The sequence below is a fragment of the Phacochoerus africanus genome, chromosome X (assembly GCF_016906955.1).
Source record: "Phacochoerus africanus isolate WHEZ1 chromosome X, ROS_Pafr_v1, whole genome shotgun sequence".
NCBI lineage: Eukaryota > Metazoa > Chordata > Mammalia > Artiodactyla > Suidae > Phacochoerus > Phacochoerus africanus.
The window spans coordinates 68,414,259-68,433,647 of record NC_062560.1 but is presented as its reverse complement, the minus strand read 5'-3'; the positions used below and the strand labels follow the sequence as shown (position 1 = coordinate 68,433,647).

At 42.1% G+C, this 19,389-nt stretch overlaps 1 protein-coding gene and 1 non-coding gene across 3 annotated transcripts in view; both read left to right on the top strand.

The window, feature by feature from the left end:
* The first annotated feature begins 1,560 nt into the window (after nt 1-1,560).
* Nucleotides 1,561-1,667, top strand: LOC125119050 (U6 spliceosomal RNA). The gene has a single exon (XR_007133006.1). It is a non-coding gene; the product is annotated as a U6 spliceosomal RNA (small nuclear RNA).
* A 3,523-nt stretch (nt 1,668-5,190) lies between these two features.
* BRWD3 (bromodomain and WD repeat domain containing 3) overlaps nt 5,191-19,389 on the top strand; it is a 154,379-nt gene continuing 140,180 nt past the window's right edge. The window contains exons 1-4 of one of the 2 annotated variants that reach the window (XM_047764806.1): nt 5,191-5,460; nt 5,586-5,644; nt 5,848-5,877; nt 6,282-6,341. In XM_047764806.1, the coding sequence (XP_047620762.1) occupies nt 5,430-5,460; nt 5,586-5,644; nt 5,848-5,877; nt 6,282-6,341 (180 nt within the window). In that variant the 5' untranslated portion in view covers nt 5,191-5,429. The remainder of the gene's footprint in view (nt 5,461-5,585; nt 5,645-5,847; nt 5,878-6,281; nt 6,342-19,389) is intronic. The other variant, XM_047764807.1, reaches the window with a different exon arrangement.

Sequence of the window (19,389 nt, the reverse complement as noted above, 5' to 3'; positions counted from 1 at the left end):
TTCCCCTCGGAGTTAAGCCTTTGGCCACAGGGTTAAGACTGGTGATCTTGTTTTCTTTTTTGGCTGCCTCATGGTATATGGAGTTACCATGGCCCAGGGATCAGATCTGAGCCACAGTCACAACCTACAAAGCAGCTGCAATCATTTAACCCACTGCATTGGGCCAGGGATTGAACCTGTGTCCTGGTGTTGCAGAGACACCATTGATCCCATTGTGCCACAGGGGAGCTGCAACACTGGTGATTTTTTTTTCAGCCACCTCTGCTGCATATGGAAGTTCTTGGGCTACAGGTCGAATTGCAGGTGCAGCTGCAGGCCTACGCCACAGCCACAGCCACAGCAACGTGGGATCCGAGCCACGTCTGCAAACTACACCACAGCTCACGGCAACGCCGGATCCTTAACCCACTGAGTGAGGTCAGGGCTTGAACCTGCAACCTCATGGTTATTAGTCAGATTCATTACTGCTGTGCCAGGACAGGAACTCCATACATATATTCATTTTAATAAGTTTCTTTTTATCAAACTCATCATTACAGTAAAGAAAATAGTAGGGAAGTTGTGCCAGTTTATTGATGTGTTTATCATCTCCAAATCCTTCCTTATCAGCTGCTCTTTGAAAGTAGATCTGGGCCATTTAAATATTTTCCCTTTGGTTGGTGAAAACTTAAGCTTTGTCAGTAGAGGGAAATGGAAATACAGTTTAGGAAGAAAGGGTTTTGCATCCTGTTTCTGGTGTGCTTACTGGGTAGGCTGCTCCTGAAGCCTGTTCAGCTTTCTCTAGTGCCTGGCTCCTTCGGTGCATGGTTTTGGTAGTACCTAGCAGCCTTCTCTGGTACCCTCCCTCTGGTGCTTTTGTAGTAAAATGCCTCTGGTGAGACACTTCTCTGTGAACATATTTCCCAGGTACCTTAGAGGATTGATGCCAGAGGGTATAGGCTTCTAGAAAATTCTAGAAGTTGGAGTTTCAGCAAGTTCTGCCTGCAAGGTACCATAGCATCTTTCCTGTCATTTAATGAGCCTTAATGGCTGTGTCCTCTCCAACAAGATTTGGATCCTAGCCCTGGATGGGCAGTAGGAATTGAGAGTACTCTATCTCAGCAATAGGGGTAATGGCTATTATATTATATATTATGTCTTCTATTCCTATATTCTTTAGAGTTCTCTTTGTGCCTTACTAGGTATTCCTCATTATTCCAATCTCCTGTTATTGTTAATAATTCTGTATCTTAAACTTTCTTGGAGTTCCCACTGTGGCAGAGCAGGATAGGATCTAGCATTGTCTCTGCATAGGGTGTGGGTTTGATCCCTGGCCTCTTTCAGTGGGTTAAGGATTTGGTGTTGCTGCAACTGTGGTGTAGGTCATGCCTGCAGCTCAGATTCTATCCTTGGCCCAGGAACTTCCACATACCTTGGGTGGGGCCAAAAAAAAAAAAAACAAATAAAAAACACTTAAACCTTCCTCTATTTGAATTACTATGAGGCTTTTTCCTCTTGATTGCACCAGAATTATACTGAAGTGATCCCTGGAAAAACAATGCCCTAAAAAGTTTGAAATATGTGCTTGCTTCAGCAGCACATATACTAAAACTGGAGCGATACAGAGAAGATCAGTATGGCCCCTGCACAAGAATGACATGCAAATTCGTGAAGCATTCTATATTTTTAGTTCTATTTTTTGAAATGCTTTTCACGAATAGATTATATTGGAGTTCCTGTTGTGGCACAGCAGAAACAAATCCGACTAGGAACCATGAGGTTGTGGGTTCGATCCCTGGTCTTGTTCAGTGGGCTGAGGATCTGGTGCTGCCCTGAGCTGTGGTGTAGGTTGCAGACTCAGCTTAGATCCTGAGTTGCTGTGCCTCTGGCGCAGGCTGGCGGCTACAGCTCCAGTTGGACCCCTAGCCTGCGAATCTCCATATGTCATGGGTGTGGCCCTAAAAAACATAAAAAGACAAAATAAATAAATAAATTATATTAAGTTCTTTATGATTATCATGTGAGTTTCAGGAGGAAAGAGCTTGGGAGGCTAGGGAAGAAGAAAGTTTCTTTTCTGTCTGTGATTTAGAATTTGAAATTAAATGAAAACTAGAAAAAGTGTCAATAATTCATCTTAAAATGTTATGAGTACTAGTTGGTGGGTTAATGCATTTATAATGTTCTCTTATAGTAGAATTAATGTGTGGAAAGCTGTTTTAGAAATTGTTTACCTCAAACTTAATAAATATACTTTTTCCTTAAAAAAAAGTTTGAAATATGACACAAATATATTCACAAGACTTTTACAGCAATTCCTGTCAAGTGGGAATGGCAATTACTATTACTCACATCTAATAGATGAGGAATAAAGTTCATGGAATTTAAGTGAGATGAAATTCCCTGGTGGCTCAGCAGATTATGGATCTGGCATCATCATTGCTGTGGTGTGGGTTCAATCCCTGGCCTGGGAACTTTTGCATGCCAGAAAAAAAAATCTGAATTTAAGTAAGTTGTCCGAAGTCATATAGTCACTTTTATCATTGGTAAAATGCAAATAACAATAGAGACTACCTCCTAGGGTCATTATAAAGATTAAATAAAGTATGTGAAGTATTTAGTACATGGTAATGGCTTAATGTATTTTTTTTGGGGGGGGCTGCATCTGTGGCATGTGGAAGTTCTTGGGCCAAGGATCAAACCTATGCCACAGCAGTGACCCAGGCCACTTCAGTGAACAACACAGGATCCTTAACCCACTGCACCAAAAGAGAACTCCAGTGATGGCTTAATGTTAACTGTTGTATATATTATACTTGACCTGTAAAGTATATTCAGTCTGGTGTTTTGCTAACCTACTTTCAATGAGTTATCTAGGTTTTCAATATCTAATATTTTTCAGTTGATGGCATTTGTTTCAAGTACTATAGCATAATGACCAAAGATAGACCTATCATATCACAAATATGTGTGGTTATTTTTTCTGAGGGGAAAATGTTGACTAGAGTGAGAGCTAACCAACCTAGGCTAAGTTTATGTCAATGTAATGCAATTCTAGGCCCACTATGGTCAATGACTGAGCTCTGAGTAAGGAAATAAAATTCTTAAGAATCCAGCCATAACTTTTTTTTTGTCTTTTGTCTTTTTAGGGCCTCACCCAGGGCATATGGATGTTCCCAGGCTAGGGGTCAAATCTGAGCTGTAGCTCCCAGCCTACAACTACAGCTCACTGTAACTGTGGTGACAGGAACTCCAACCCTAACTTTAAAGGGGAATCTTCAAATCAGAATGTAAATGTATGAGCAATTTAAACATTTTTGGTCTCAACAGGTTCAGCTTTGATGAATTACTTTTTTTTGGTCAGAGCTTGAGGGAACAGGTATTAAGTAAGGGAAAGTAGGGCATGAGACTGTTTACTATATGTGTGTCAACTACTCTACAAATGCTTCAATCACAAGTTTTCGGTAACCAAATACTGAAAGTCAATACCAAGCTTGGAGTTATATATTAAATAACATGTTGCCCCACACCGGCATAAAACTCTCTTGCATACAGATATGCAATAATACATAAAAATCCATGGTTAACATAAAATACTTATTTACGTTTATGCCAGTATTTGAGGACACAATTGAAAATTCCTATAATGGACAAATACGGCATGTTAAACATTCAAAAGGGGAAAAAATAATATGCTTCATGTCTGATCTGACTGAAAATTTCTCCTGAAATTTTTTTTTTTTTTTTTGGCTTTCAGGGCAGCACCCCCACGGCATATGAAAGTTCCTAGGCTAGGGTTTGAATTGGAGCTGCAGCTGCCAGCCTACACCATGGCTGCAGCAACACTGGCAGCCATGTCTGCGACCTACACCATAGCTCACCTCAAAGCCAGATCCTTAACCCGCTGAGCAAGGTCAGGGGTCCGACCCGTGTCCTCATGGATACTAGCGGGGTTCTTTATTCTTCAACCACTGAGCCAGATGGGAACACCCCAGGGGATTTTTTTTTTTTTATTTTGTCTTTTTGCTATTTCTTGGGCCGCTCCCGTGGCACATGGAAGTTCCCAGGCTAGGGGTCTAACCAGAGCTGTAGCTCCTGGCCTACGCCAGAGTCACAGCAACGCGGGATCCGAGCCGCGTCTGTAACCCACACCACAGCTCATGGCAACGCGGGATCCTTAACCCAGTGAGCAAGGCCAGGGATCGAACCCAAAACCCCATGGTTTCCAGTCGGATTCATCAACCACTGAGCCACGACGGGAACTCCCCCAGGGGACTTTTTAAAAAACTGCTGCGCCGCGGGACTTCTTCAAGTTCTAGGGCCAGCTGCTGGCAACTCCAGATCCTTGTACCCACCATCTGGCCTCAGCACCTCAGCAGAAACTGAGCTGCTGCAGCAGGATTCTTAACTCACTGCACCACAGCGGGAAGGAACTCCAGGTGACGTTTTGAGAACAGGTCTTTTTCTTTAACAACATGGACCCTGCACTCTGGACTGCTAAGTATCACAGCATTTTCATCTGGTACAAAAATCATTTTCTTTTTTTCTCTTTTTTTTGGCATGCGTAAGTTCCCGGGGCATGCGTAAGTTCCCGGGGCATGCGTAAGTTCCTGGGGCCAGGGATCAACCCACGCCACAACAGTGACCCGAAAAACAGCAGTGACAACCTCGGATCCTTAACCTGCTGAGCCACAAGGGAACTCCACAAAGACCATCTTAAAGAGAAGCAAGAGACAACGAAGTAGGGGCTCCTTTTTCTTTCTCAGTCACAAGATCCTTTAGCGGTTAGACTCCTCTCGGTGCAAGAGAGAAAAAAAACCCAAAGCCTCTTCGGTGCCGAGAGGAAATAGAAGCAAGCAGCTAATTCAAGTCGGCTCCTCATCTATTCCTCACCACCACACCAGACGGTAAGGTTCTCAACAGGAAAGGGCCTGGCTACCCTCACAGGAAGGGCAACCCGCTCTGGAGTTCGCGGAAGGGAACGTCACCACCGAGTTCTACTGCGGCTGCCAGAGCGTCAGCCGTCAGTTAGCACCTCCCCTTCCTTCCTGGAGTGGTAGCTAGGCAACCGTCGGCCTTCTAGGAGAGCTGGAGACTGGAGGGTGCATCAGTGCCTCTGGCGGCGAACAACGAACTCTGCAGGCCTCTCACATTTTTTACCCTCCCCTCTCTCCACCCCCTTTGCCCCCGCCCACTCCTCCGCCACTTCGGCTCCTCCCTCCTCTTCTCTCTCTCCCTCTCCTTCCTCCTCCGCCTCCTCAGCTCTTGGGCTAGAATATCTATGGGTCGAAACGTGATGCGATGAATCCGAGAGAGACCGAAACTGGGACGAGGAGTGCGGCGGAAGCGGCGGGACTCCTGGGCATGGGGGCTTCACCACAATAGAGGCAGCGCCCCCACCCGCTCCCGCCAGCCCCTCCGGAACGAAGCCCCCAAAACCCCTCGGGAAAAGGATGGCGGCGGCACCTACCCAGATTGAAGCCGGTGGGTAGCTGTGTCCGGAGGCTAAGGGGATGGGGGCTTAGCGCGACGGCTGTCAGTTTCTTTTGAAAAACCTTCTATTTCTCTTCTTTGCCCCCTTCTCAACCTCTTTTCCCCCTCTTCTTCAGAGCTGTATTACCTGATCGCTAGATTCCTGCAGTCCGGACCCTGCAACAAATCTGCCCAGGTGAGCAGGGGAAGGAGATCTAGAGTCTTGAGGAACGGTCCCAAAGGGGAAATCATGTCAGCGGGGAGTACGGTTCCGCTGTGGGTGAGGGAAAGGCCGTCCTTGACTAGCCCTACGGTCAGCAGCTGGGTTCGAACTGGGGAGGGAGGAAGGAATGAGTTGGCCTGAGCTGCTCCTCATATCCGTGTTTCCCTTTTACTCAGGTGCTAGTGCAGGAGCTCGAGGAGCATCAGGTACGGAGCCCCTTCGGGAAGAAGTGGGGAGGGTTGGGGTGAGACTGGAGGAAAGGAAGGGCAGGTTTGGGGCGGAGGGCAGGGGCCGGGAGGGAGGCTAGGATCTGGGCACTCTTAGCTGTGGTAACGGGGGTGAACCGGTTTCTTTCCTCAAAGGGGCGGATATCGCAGGGGTCTTAACAGGTCCCCTCTTTATGCCTGTGGGAGGTGGTTTTTCAGGATTTTCTCCTCCCCAGCCTCCTTTCCCCACACTCTAGCTCTGAGACAACAGCTATCAGGCCAAGAAAAATTAAGACGCTAAAGGGTTGAGGACCAGGACTCAAGCTGGGTCGGTTGATGGGGAGCAGAGGCTTGGCCTTTATCGTTGGCCACCACCCTCCCCCTTTCTTTTCTCCGGTCCCCAGCTTATTCCGCGCCGCTTAGACTGGGAGGGGAGAGAGCACCGAAGAAGCTTCGAGGATCTGGTGAGTAAAGTTTTCATTTCAACTTAACCCAACTCTTTCTCCACTCCCTCCCCACCTTGTTCCCCCAACCCGCCCCGACCCCTCTACCAGCAGGGCTCTAGTGATCTCTGTGCTAAACTGAAGAACTGCCCCCTTCCCCCCTCCCGGCGAGTCTGAGAAAGGGTACCCTTGGCCTTGTTTGTTTCCACCCGAAAACTTTGAAGAATGTGAGCTGGTTATCAGAGATGCTGTATTGTGGATTATGAATATGTTACAAACATCGGGAAAGGCCCATTGTAGGGGGAAAAGGGAGAAAAACCAGGGGGTTATCTTGGGGCACGTACCAAGGACTGACGCTGGCCAATGACAGCGTTGGTAACAGCCCGGAGTTCCGGATTAGTGGAAGAAAACTGGTTTCTGGTTGGTCCTGGATTGAAATACGGGAACTGTGGCCAGGCTTAGTCTTTTTTTTTTTTGGGGGGGGAGTGGGGGGAGCGGCACGGGAGGAGGGGGGTTCTGGAGGGGAGTTGACGGACCTAGGACTAGGGAGAAAGGACACAATTAAAATAATAGGGAGCGTCGAGCTAATTCCAAAAATTGCCAGGTTTAGACAATCGGCTGTGTAATACAAGCGTAATCGTTGTATATCTCAGATTTTAGAAAATAGATCATCAAATCGTTATTAAATCGCATTTGTGCAGTTAAAATTTCACTAATAATAACTATGCATTATGACCTTTTTGAGAATTGATGAAACACGATTTTGGATTTACAAGGAGACAACAATGGTCATATTTTAAAACAATATACTTTATTAAAGAACCAAAAGCACTAGATTGACTGTTTTTCCTCCTATAAATATAATTCGTAATGTAAATGCATTTTCTGTTCATCATTGACACACAGAGAAAGGTGATCCTTTTTATTTTTAGGAGGATGTTCCCTTGTCTTAGCCACTGGCACAGTGAATTGGAAGGAAATGAAAGGAGAAAGGGGTGATGTTACTAAAATCTAAAATCAGCTATCTTTCCTTCAAATAAGATCCAACGGGAGGAAAATCAGACAAAAGTTGAGGAAAGTTGGAGGGATATGATAGGCTCTAAATAGAAATAAAATGATTTAAAATTCCTTTCAACAGGACAATATTTAAATTGCTTTGGTGTTCATTTGATATTTTTCTTTTTATTAAATTACAATAATGTGGCCATACTAATTATTACATTATCTCCTGATCACATTTTTTATTTTTGCAAATCACAGGAAATGTTATAATAATTGTGATAAGGATAAACTCGACCATCTGTACTATTAATGATAAAAAATTCTCAAATGGATATAAATTATTTTTGAAAAACTGCATGTATTACCAGTTTATTTAATTTGTAGTCAGACTTTTTGTTGGACTGATGTTCTACCAAAAAAAAAAAAGGGCAAATACAACAGTGCCTACCAATATGTTTTAACACTTTATGACTAATGTGGTTTTGAAGATAGAGAGTTTTATTCAGAGGCATATTGAAAATGTTTTTGTTTACATTTATTTGTCTCTAAGTGGAACATTTTAAGCATGTGGCGGAGGAGACTTAAAAGGAAAAAGCTTTTTAAAAATTAACTTCACAGTGGTAAAATGTAAATGAGCATCAAAATAATTAAAAATACAGTGCTAACCACACACATTCTTTCTCTCTCTCACACACACACACACACACATGAACACACTTGTGCACACACAAAGCCCAGTTTACTAAATTTCCTTTCCTTATATTGTAAAGGCATGTTTTCATGTAATTGTTATCATTGTCCACTTTATGCTTTATACTTTCTTAACACTTTACATATAATTACCTGTATTTGAATAGTTATTGTTATTTTAATGGTGATGAAAAATTCAATTGTATTTGTAAGTTGATTTGAACTCAATTGCCATTTGAGCATCTTTAGGTTACTTCCATCTTTGCATAAAGTAGTTTTTCTGCTTTTTCCCTGTTTTTTAAAGTGTTTTCCTGGGCTATATTTCTTCCATCTTTTCTTTCTTTCTTTCTTTCTTTCTTTCTTTCTTTCTTTCTTTCTTTCTTTCTTTCTTTCTTTCTTTCTTTCTTTCTTTCTTTCTTTCTTTCTTTCTTTCTTTCCTTTTCTTTCTTTCCTTTTCTTTCTTTCTTTCTTTGGCTTTTTACCCGAGGCATAAGTTCCCAGGCTAGGGTTCAAATCGGCAATGAGGGATCCAAGCCAAGTCTGTGACTTACAACAGCTCATGGCAGGATCCTTAAGCCAGGGAGTGAACCTGCATCCTCATGGATACTGGTTGGGTTCCTAATCCACTTAGCCACATCTGGAACTTTCCTGGCTATATTTCTGTAGTGGAGTTATCAGGTCAAGGGTCTCATCCATTTTATAGCTTTGGTTATATATTGTAAGATTGCTCTTAAGAAGATTGTACTAATTTATAATGTCACCATCTATGTATTTATAATGAATTTTTAAAATATTTAAAAATTTTTGGTGGCTTTAATAGATGAAAATAGTCCTTAGTTGATCTAATTAGTGCTTTCCTCCATTATTAGTGAAGCTTAAACTTTAAAAAGTTTTTAAAAAATTTTAAAATCCATTTGTATATCCCTCCATTACTTGATTTCAGCTTATTTTTAAATTTTATTGTTTTTTTATAATTCCTTATACATCTTTAATTTTTACATACACAGAATTTACTCTATTGTTTGATTTTAGCTATAGTTTACACAAATATTTTGGTGTTTTTGTTTTTAATTTAATTTTTCATTTGGTCACGCCTGCCACTTGTGGAAATTCCCAGGCCAGAACCTGTGCCACAGCAGCAACCCTAGCTGCTGCTGTGACAATGCCAGATCCTTAACTCACTGTGCCACAAGGAAACTCTTTAACTTTTATATTGTACACTTAGGTTTTTATTTTTCCACATGGGCTTCAATTTTTTTAGGGATGTTGCATTTTGATAATATGGTCTTATGCTAAGTCATGTGTCTGTACGCTACCTATAGATTCCTTTGTAAGGGAAGATAAGACAGGGTTGAGTAAGAATTTGAATAGAAGGAAGAAAAGTATAGTGGCTGAGGGAGTTTTTGTCATGGCTCAGTGGAAACGAATCTGACTAGCATCCATGAGGATACGGGTTCAATGCCTGGCCTCACTCAGTGGGTTAAGGATCCAGCGTTGCTGTGAGCTGTGGTATAGGTTGAAGACGGCTCAGATCTGGCATTGCTGCAGCTGTGGCATAGCCCAGTGGCTGCAGCTCCAATTCGACTCCTAGCCTGGGAACCTCCATGTGCCACTGGTGCAGCCTTAAAAAGATAACAACAAAAAAAGAAGTATAGAGGCTGCAAACTGAGTGTGAAGTGTTTGATTGCTAGATTCATGGGTTGTATTTTTTTTTTCTTGTCTTTTTGCCTTTTCTAGGGCCTCTCCCACAGCATATGGAGATTCCCAGGCTAGGGGTCTAATCAGAGCCGTAGCCACCAGCCTACGCCAGAGCCACAGCAATATGGGATCCCAGCGGTGTCTGCAAACTACACCACAGCTCACCGCAACACCGGATCCTTAACCCAGTGAGCAAGGCCAGGGATCAAACCCACAACTTCATGGTTCCTAGTTGGATTTGTTAACAACTGAGCCACGACGGGAACTCCCATCAGTTGTATTATTGATAAATGTTTCAAATCTGATTTGAGATTTTGAGCAGCTTCATTGTGGGAGAGGTGGATTTTTTTCTTGGGCTAGGCATTTTTCAAAGTGCTATTACAACAATGGATTTATACAGTGGTGATTTTTTTTTAAGGGCCGCACCCATGGCATAGGGAGGTTCCCAGGCTAGGGGTCTAATCAGAGCTACAGCTTCCAGCCTATGCCACAGCCATAGCAACATCAGATCCTAGCCATGTCTATAACCTACACCACAGCCCATGGCAACACCAGATCCTTAACCCACTGAGCTAGGCCAGGGATCAAACCTGCAACCTCATGGTTCTTAGTTGGATTTGTTTCTGCTGCACCAGGAAGGAAACTCCTGTCAAAGTGTTATCTTTGATTTAACTATGTGTTTTGGATTGAAATTTAGGGCAAAGTGTTAATAAGGAGTACAATCTTAAATGTTAAATTATATAGCAGCACTTCAAACTTAAGATGTACTGGGGTATAAAAAGGAAAGAATACAAATGTATAATGAGGTGTAGGACTATAAACAAAGATATCAAAATACTGAATTGAAGTTGCATAGTCATGTATACTATATATTTGAAACAAAAATCCTGCCTTTCTGTCCTTATGTTTACTTTCACTTGAACTTCTATATTGCCTAACTTGATTTATCCAGGAGAATTTAAGATAATTGGATTTCTTCAACACTTCATTACTATTATTACTATTGCATATTTTAGAAATCCCTATTTTTCCTTTCTTAAATCTGATTTATTCGTGTTTTACTTATGATTTGGAGCACAAGGGAAAATGTTTTTTTTTTTTTTGTTGTTAAAGCTATTTGCAGCCAAGACATAGCAAGATCTGAAGTGCATGAGTCCGTGAAATGTTTGTCAGTTTATATTGAACTGTAAAAAAAAAAAAGTCTTTTCATGAAATGTTTATCAGTTTATGCTGAACTGTAACATTTTAGATTATAACATTAAAAAAAATTCTAAGTTTGTAGTTCCACTCTGATGCAGTGTGTTAAGAATCTAACCGCAGGGAGTTCCTGCTGTGGCTCAGTGGGTTATGAACCCAACTGGTATCCATGAGGATGCAGTTCAATCCCTGGCCTCCTCAGTGGGTTAGGCGTTACTGTGAAGTGTTGCTGTGGCTGTAGTGTAGGTTGGTAGCTGCAGCTCTGATTCGACCTCTCGCCAGGGAACTTCCATATGCCCTGGCTGCAGCCCTGAAAAGCAAAAAAAAAAATCTGACTGCTGCCGCTTGCTTCGGAGTTTGGGATTTGATCCCAGGCCTGGTTTCAGTGGGTTAAATAAAGGGTCTGGCGTAGGTTGCAGCTGCAGCTAGGATTCAGTCCCTGTACTGGGGGAACTTCCATATGGCAGGGATTCAGCCATAAAAATATTTCTAAATTAATTTTCAGAATTTTAAGTAGTGATACAGGGAGAGATTTGAAGTCAGGGTGATTGTTTTTGAATTTTGATCTGAGAGTTTTTCTTTATACTTGAATTATTTACAACGTAATAGTATTAGATTTTCTTCTTTAATCTCAAGGTAGATTAAATAGTTACGGATGTCCTTTCATTTGTGGTGACCCTGTTGAATTGGTGACTGTTTTATCGCTTCCTCCTTAGAGCTTTATAGAGGATGACAAACAGTAGTGAGGGGTGTGTGTGTGTTTAAATGAACAGTTTTTGTTAATATACCATTTCCTGTGTGGCTCACAACAAATTTTATATATTTGAATGGTGACTTGGAAACATTTTTTAAAGACATGCTTTAAGTTTTTTTTTTTTTTTTTTTTTTTATCTTTTTGCCATTTCTTGGGCTGCTCCTGCGGCATATGGAGGTTCCGAGGCTAGGGGTCGAATTGGAGCTGTAGCCACCAGCCTATGTCAGAGCCACAGCAACGCGGGATCCAAGCCATGTCTGCAACCTACACCACAGCTCATGGCAACGCTGGATTGTTAACCCGCTGAGCAAGGCCAGGGATTGAATCCAAAACCTCATGGTTCTTAGTCAGATTTGTTAACCACTGCGCCATGACGGGAACTCCATGCTTTAAGATTTTTGAATCATTTTATGGGGACTCCTATCATAAGACTGAACCAAAGACATAATTATCTTTAGGTGTGGTATATATTTTTACATTTATTCAGCATTTTTCATCCATAGAATTTTTTTTCTTTTTTGTCTTTTTGTATTTTCTATGGCCGTACCCGTAGCATATGGAGGTTCCCAGGCTAGGGGTCCAGTCGGAGCTGTAGCCGCCAGCCTACGCCAGAGCCACAGCACTATGGGATCTGAGCCGGGTCTGCGACCTACACCACACCTCACGGCAATGCCGGATCCTTAACCCCCTGAGCGAGGCCAGGGATCAAACCCACAACCTCATGGTTCCTAGTCTGATTCGTTAACCACTTAGCCACGAGGGGGAACTCTCATCCATAGAATTGAAAGCACTAATTAATGCTTACATTTGGAGTGACATGGATTGTATTAGTTTTACTTTATATACAAAAGACTCGAAGCAATCTTATGCTATTAAAAAAAATTTTTTTTGGTGTTCCCATCATGGCACAGAGGAAACGAATCCGACTAGGAACCATGAGGTTGTGGGTTCAATCCCTGGTCTCACTCAGTGTGTTAAGGATTCAGTGTTGCCGTGAGCTGTGGTGTAGATTGCAAATGCGGCTTGGATCTGGTGTTGCTGTGGCTCTGGCGTAGGCCGGCAGCTGTAGCTCCAGTTAGAGCCCTAGCCTGGGAAACTCTATGTGCCTTGGGTGCAGCCCTAAAAAGACAAAAAAACCCCACAACTTTTGTCAAGATGGAATGTTCACTACTATCTTTAAAAATAATACATCTAGGAGTTCCTGTAGTGGCTCAGTGGTTAATGAATCTAACATCCATGAGGACGAAGGTTTGATCCCTGGCCTTGCTCAGTGGGTTAAGTATCTGGCCTTGTTGTGAGCTGTGGTGTTGGTTGCAGATGCGGTTCTGATACTGTGTTGCTGTGGCTGTGTCATAGGCCAGCAGCTACAGCTCAGATTCGAACCCTAGCCTGGAAACCTCCATATGCTGCAAGTGCGGCCCTAAAAAAAAAATCTATGATCTATGGTGATATATGTTATTGTAAGAATTTTTATCTGCATTTAACAATTTGAGTTTAAAAGTGGTTTCACATCTCCTTTGATCCTCACCAACTACTTTAAAACACTGTTTGAATTCCAGACATACCTGTATTTTTTTCTTAGCTTATTTAGTTCCTATAATTATTAGTAATAGCTTAAATTGCCTATTAGAACTGTGGAACGATCTTTGAGTGCTGATAGCGTGGTTATTGTATCTCTAAGTGTGGAAGCAGTTTAAGCATGTGTGATTTATTAACTGTTATTTGGACATAGCCATAGTTAGGAGGAACAAAATGCATCATGGGAAACCAAAAAAGCATGTGCTTGCTGTTTGATCTCTGTATAGATATAGGCTAACTTATAGGTACTATGACAGATGGCAGTCAGTGTCTGGAAACTGGTATTCCTCACTACTGATTTGCTTGAACCAAGTGTACACTGTTGCTTTCTATAATATGTTAGTTTTAGCTATTCATCCGGATTGATCCTTGGCTTTTTCATACTTGGGTTCTAGGAACATACTCTCAATGATTAAAATTCATTAGTCCTAGGAAAACTGGTATCTTAGTACAAATGAGGTGGTATTAGGGCCATGAAGAGCGCTGCTGTTAAAGAGTAAAAATTTGAATTGTGGGTGAATGTTTCTTTTTTTTTCTTTTTTCTTTTTGTCTTTTTGCCTTTTCTAGGGCTGTTCCTGTGGCATATGGAGGTTCCCAGGCTAGGGGTCTAATCGGAGCTATAGCCGCTGGCCTACACCAGAGCCACAGCAACACAGGATCAGAGCCGCATCTGCAACCTACACCACAGCTCATGGCAACGCCAGGTCCTTAACCCACTGAGCAAGGCCAGGGATCGAACCCACAACCTCATGGTTCCTAGTCAGAATCGTTAACCACTGCGCCACGACAGGAACTCCAGTCTATCTGTTTTTATTAAAGTTTTACTGATGTTGGTTATTGTAGGAAGCAAAATAGTAATTTGAAGTAAACTTAGTGACATTTCTCACCTAGGATTTTGTAGGTACTAGAAAAGGCTATAAAATTTAGTTGGGGGAGATAGTCATTACTTGCTGAGCCATCCTGGGCAAGTTGCTTTACCTTTCAGAGATTCAGTTTCCTCATTTGTAACATAAAAAAAAAAAAAAACCCTACATGTTTTACAAGGTTATTTGGACCAAATTAATTAAATATAAAAGAATGCATTTTCTTAATTGAAAATGCTGGTCAAATGAGTTGGTTACTACATTTTACAAATAGGACAGAGAGGAGTTCCCATCGTGGTTCAGTGGTTGACGAGTGAGCTGTGGTGTAGGTTGAAGATGTGTCTTGGATCCCGAGTTGCTGTGGCTCTGGCGTAGGCCGGCAGCTGCAGCTTCGGTTGGACCCCTAGCCTGGGAACCTCCATATACCATGGGTGCGGCCCTAGAAAAGACAAAAAAGGCAAAAAAAAAAATAGGACTGAGAGATTAAATGGCTCCCATGAAAATCTGAAGAACTATGACTCCAGAATTTATATTTTCTTAGCTACCTAATTATCACCACTCAATTTTCTTAAAGTATTTTTATAAGGGACATATAAAACTACCATATTAAGAATATTTTATTTATTTATTTATTTATTTATTTATTTATTTATTTCTGCTTTTTAGGTGCTGCACCTGCAGCATATGGAAGTTCACAGGCTAAGGGTCAAATGAGAACTGCAGCTGCCAGCCTGTGCCATCCTTCATTGCAGCTTATGGCAACACCGTATTCTTTTATATATATATATTTTTATTTTTTATTTTGTTGTTGTTGTTGCTATTTCTTGGGCCGCTCCCGTGGCATATGGAGGTTCCCAGGCTAGGGGTCGAATCAGAGCTGTAGCCACTGGCCTACGCCAGAGCCACAGCAACACGGGATCCGAGCCGCATCTGCGACCTACACCACAGCTCACGGCAACGCCGGATCGTTAACCCACTGAGCAAGGGCAGGGACCGAACCCTCAACCTCATGGTTCCTAGTCGGATTTGTTAACCACTGCGCCACGACGGAAACTCCAACACCGTATTCTTAACACACTGAGCAGGGTCAGGGATCTAATCTGCATCCTCGTGGATATTACTTGGGTTTGTTACCACTGAGCCACAATGGAAACTCCATTTTTTGTTTGTTTGTTTGTTTGAAGGCTGCACCTGGAGGTTCCCAGGCTACGGGTCTAATCTGATCAGAGCAGTTGCTGCCAGCCTTTGCCAGAGTCACAGCAAAGCCAGATCCGAGCAGTGTCTGTGACCTACATCACAGCTCACAGCAATGCTGGATCCTTAACCCACTGAACAAGGCCAGGGATCGAACCCGCAACTTCATGGTTCCTAGTCAGAATCGTTAACCACTGCGCCACGACGGGAACTCCTTTATTTTTTTATTTTTTTTTTATTTTTTTGGTCTTTTTGCTATTTCCTGGGCGGCTCCCGCGGCATATGGAGGTTCCCAGGCTAGGGGTCTAATCAGAGCTGTGGTCGCCAGCCTACGCCAGAGCCACAGCAACGCAGGATCCGAGCTGCGTCTGCAACCTACACCACAGCTCACGGCAACGCTGGAACGTTAACCCACTGAGCAAGGGCAGGGACCGAACCCGTAACCTCATGGTTCCTAGTCGGATTTGTTAACCACTGCGCCATGACGGGAACTCCTCCTTTATTTTTTATTTATTTATTTTTTTAGTCTTTTTGTCTTTTTAGGGCCATGCCTATGGCATATGGAGGTTCCCAGGCTAGGAGTCCAATCGGAGTTGTAGCTGCTGAACTACGCCAGAGCCACAGCAATGTAGGATCTGAGCCATGTCCTCGGCCTGCACCACAGCTCATGGCAATGCAGGATCTTTAACCCACTGAGGAAGGCCAGGGATCCAACCCCTGTCCTCATGGATGCTAGTCAGGTTCGCTAACCACTCAGCCACAATGGGAATTCCTATTTCTTGTATTTTAAATGACCTTGTTTGAAGGCATTTTCTTATGCCTTTAGTGTCTACCATGCTGCTTTATAATTAGCTGGTTCTTAGTTACTGTTTGTTCAGTTTTGTTAACTTTTGTCAGAAGCATCTCATGATATATATTTTTTTGGATTAGTAATCTGCTAGCTGGTATGGAGGTCCGTTCCCCCTAGCCTGTCCCCGTACCTATGGTATGAGAAAGTTCTGGGGCCAGGGATCAAATTCCTGCCATAGCTGCAACCTGAGCTGCCGCAGTGACAATGACAGATCCTTAACTTGCGCACTACTAGGGAACTCCGCGGAGTTCTTTTATTGAATCTTTCTCTACTGAGAAACTTCTAGAATGTGGGTCGGCCCCTTGTTCTTTTTATGATATCATCTGGCCTCAAGGTTATAGTACTTTTTTTTTTTCCTTTTCTGACTGCACCTGCAGCCTGTGGAAGTTCCTGGGCCAGGGATCAAATCCTAGCCACAGCTGTGATCTATGCCTTAGCTGTGGCAACACTGGATCCTTAACCTGCTCTGCCACAGCAGGAACTCCAAGATTATAGCACTTTCATTGCTTTCTTGAGATTGTATAACCCAGAGATATTTGAGCCCTAGGTAGATTGCTCTGCCTGTCTTATTCCTGAGGAAATCTTAAAATTAATACAAAGAAAAAATGCTATAAGCAGTGATTAATATTTTCAAAAGAAAGTGATAGGAAATCTTAACATTTTATAGCCCACCCTCTTAACCAGTGGTATTACAGCAACAGAGAGGCCAGGCCTATTTTCTTTCCCTTGCTGCCCAGTTTTTTCATTCTCTTCCTTCAAATTCAGCAAACATTAAAACTCAGTATTTAGATTATAAAGATATTATTGGATTATCACAGACATTTATATTTTACCAAAAATACCAAGCAGAAAATAAACTTACTAATTTTTAAATGTTTTCTTCCATTCTTATTTATTTATTTATTTATTTATTTATTTATTTATTTATTTATTTGCTTTTTAGGGCCATACCCATGGCATATGGAGGTTTCCAGGCTAGTGGTCTAATTGGAGCTACAGCTGCTGGCCTACACCACAGCCACTGTAATGCCAGATCCCAGCTGTGTCTGCGAACTACACCACAGCTCATGGCAACACCGGATCCTTAACCCACCGAGTGAGGCCAGGGATCAAACCTGCAACCTCATGGTTCCTAGTCAGATTCGTTTCTGCTGTGCCATGACAGGAACTCTGTTATTTTTTGTACAAATATTTGCACTTTTTCCTTTCAAAATCAGATAATACTTTGGGTAGTCTTTTTATTGTTTTTTTTTTTAACTTAATATTGCAGAAAAGAATCTTAAACATTGAGAAGATAGTATGTAATAATCAATTGTGCAAAGTATGTTTACAGGCTGGGGATGCCTTTCTTTTTGCTTGGAATGCCTTCTCTTCCTTTTGTCTGTCTTCTTAAATTTCACTTAGACTTCAAGTGTGAAACTGGACATGAACCCCTACCCCCAGGCCGAGTTAGATACTGTACTTATTTGTTTCCTTAGCTCTTTGTACTAAACCTCTAGGCACTGGTAGCTTTGACTTTTTCTGTGTACTAATTTGTTTTCCCCATTGGGATTATGGGTTCTCATAGGGCAGCAGTTTAATTTTTCCATTGTATCCCTGTACTTCAAATGTCTGAATAAATAAATGCATGAATGAATGATTTTCTTTTTGTTTTCCAAATAATATGAAGTGGTTATCATTACTCCCTGTTTTATAGATGAGGAAGTTTGGGCTCAGAGAGACTGAGTAACTTTGCAGGTCACATAAGTGGGAACCAAGTGATACTGGAAAAATTCAAATCTAAGTCTTCTACTGTATCACACTGCCAGAAGGAGTAACAGCTAGTAAATTTTAGAGCCTGAGTTATCTAGGCTCTTAGACTTCACAGTACCATGGTTATCTCTGTACTATGCCTATATTGATATAAAGCCTTGCTATATTTTTCAAAATCTGTTTTCTGTCCCTAAATATCAAAAATTCATGTGACTAACTTTATGTGCTTCTTTTTTTTTGTTTGTTTGTTTTTTATGGCCACACCCACGGCATATGGAGATTCCCAGGCTATGGTTCTAATCCAAGCTGTAGCCGCCAGCCTATTCCACAGCCACAGCAACACAGGATCCGAGCCATGTCTGTGACCTACACCACAGCTCATGGCAACACCGGATCCTTAACCCACTGAGTGAGGCCAGGGATTGAACCCACAACCTCATGGTTCCTAGTCGGATTCGTTAACTACTGCTCCACGATGGGAACTCCCTCCTTTTAACTAATTTTGATGAGTAGGATCATCTCAGTGAGCTCTCTGGTATTCTCAGTTGGTATTCTCGTAATGATTCTAAAGTATGGTAATTTCAGTTGTATTTGCTCTTTAGGTTAGCCAAGCTTCCTGTGAAGATGGTTTATAATCTAGTATTCATGTAATTTCTTTCAGTTTATTCAAATTTATAGGTTTTTCTCGTGTCTTTGTGTTAATTACCTTCATTTGTCAGCTACCTTAATGGGACAGTGATAGAAATAACAGTGGTCAGGGAGACCCAGATTCCTGTCCATTCATTGTGACCACTGGGCTTTACTTCTCTGGGTCTGTATTTCCTATTGTAAGAATTAGGTTGATTATATATAAGGATCCTTCCAGTTCACAGGTTCTGTAATTTAACTCCTTGGAGCTGTTTTATAGAACAATACAAAAGTTTGAACTATACTTTTAAACTTTGTTTTTAGAGATTTCGTTAGATCTCAAAGTGCTTATTCTGTTACTTATTGGCTTTATGTTTCAGAAAGAGAAATTTGGTTAAATAACTGAAATTAAAATATTTTGAGTTTTAATTGAAAAGAGTGGCTTATAATAAGCCATGAATTTCACAGAATTTCTTTTTTCTTTTCTAGGGCGGCACCCGCTGCATATGGAGGTTCCCATGCTAGGGGTCTAATTGGAGCTACAGCTGCCGGGCCTGTGCCATAGCCACAGTAACGAGGGATCCGAGCTGCGTCTGTGACCTACACCACAGCTCACAGCAACGCCAGATCCTTAACCCACTGAGCGATGCCAGGGATTGAACCCTCAACCTCATGGTTCCTAGTATATTCGTTTCCGCTGCACCATGACGGGAACTCCAATAGAATATTTTTAATACATATTTTTTTTTAAAATACATACTTCTAATATTACATTTTATTCACATATAATTCTTTTTTTTTTTTGTCTTTTTGTCCTTTCTAGGGCTGCTCCTGCGGCATATGGAGGTTCCCAGGCTAGGGGTC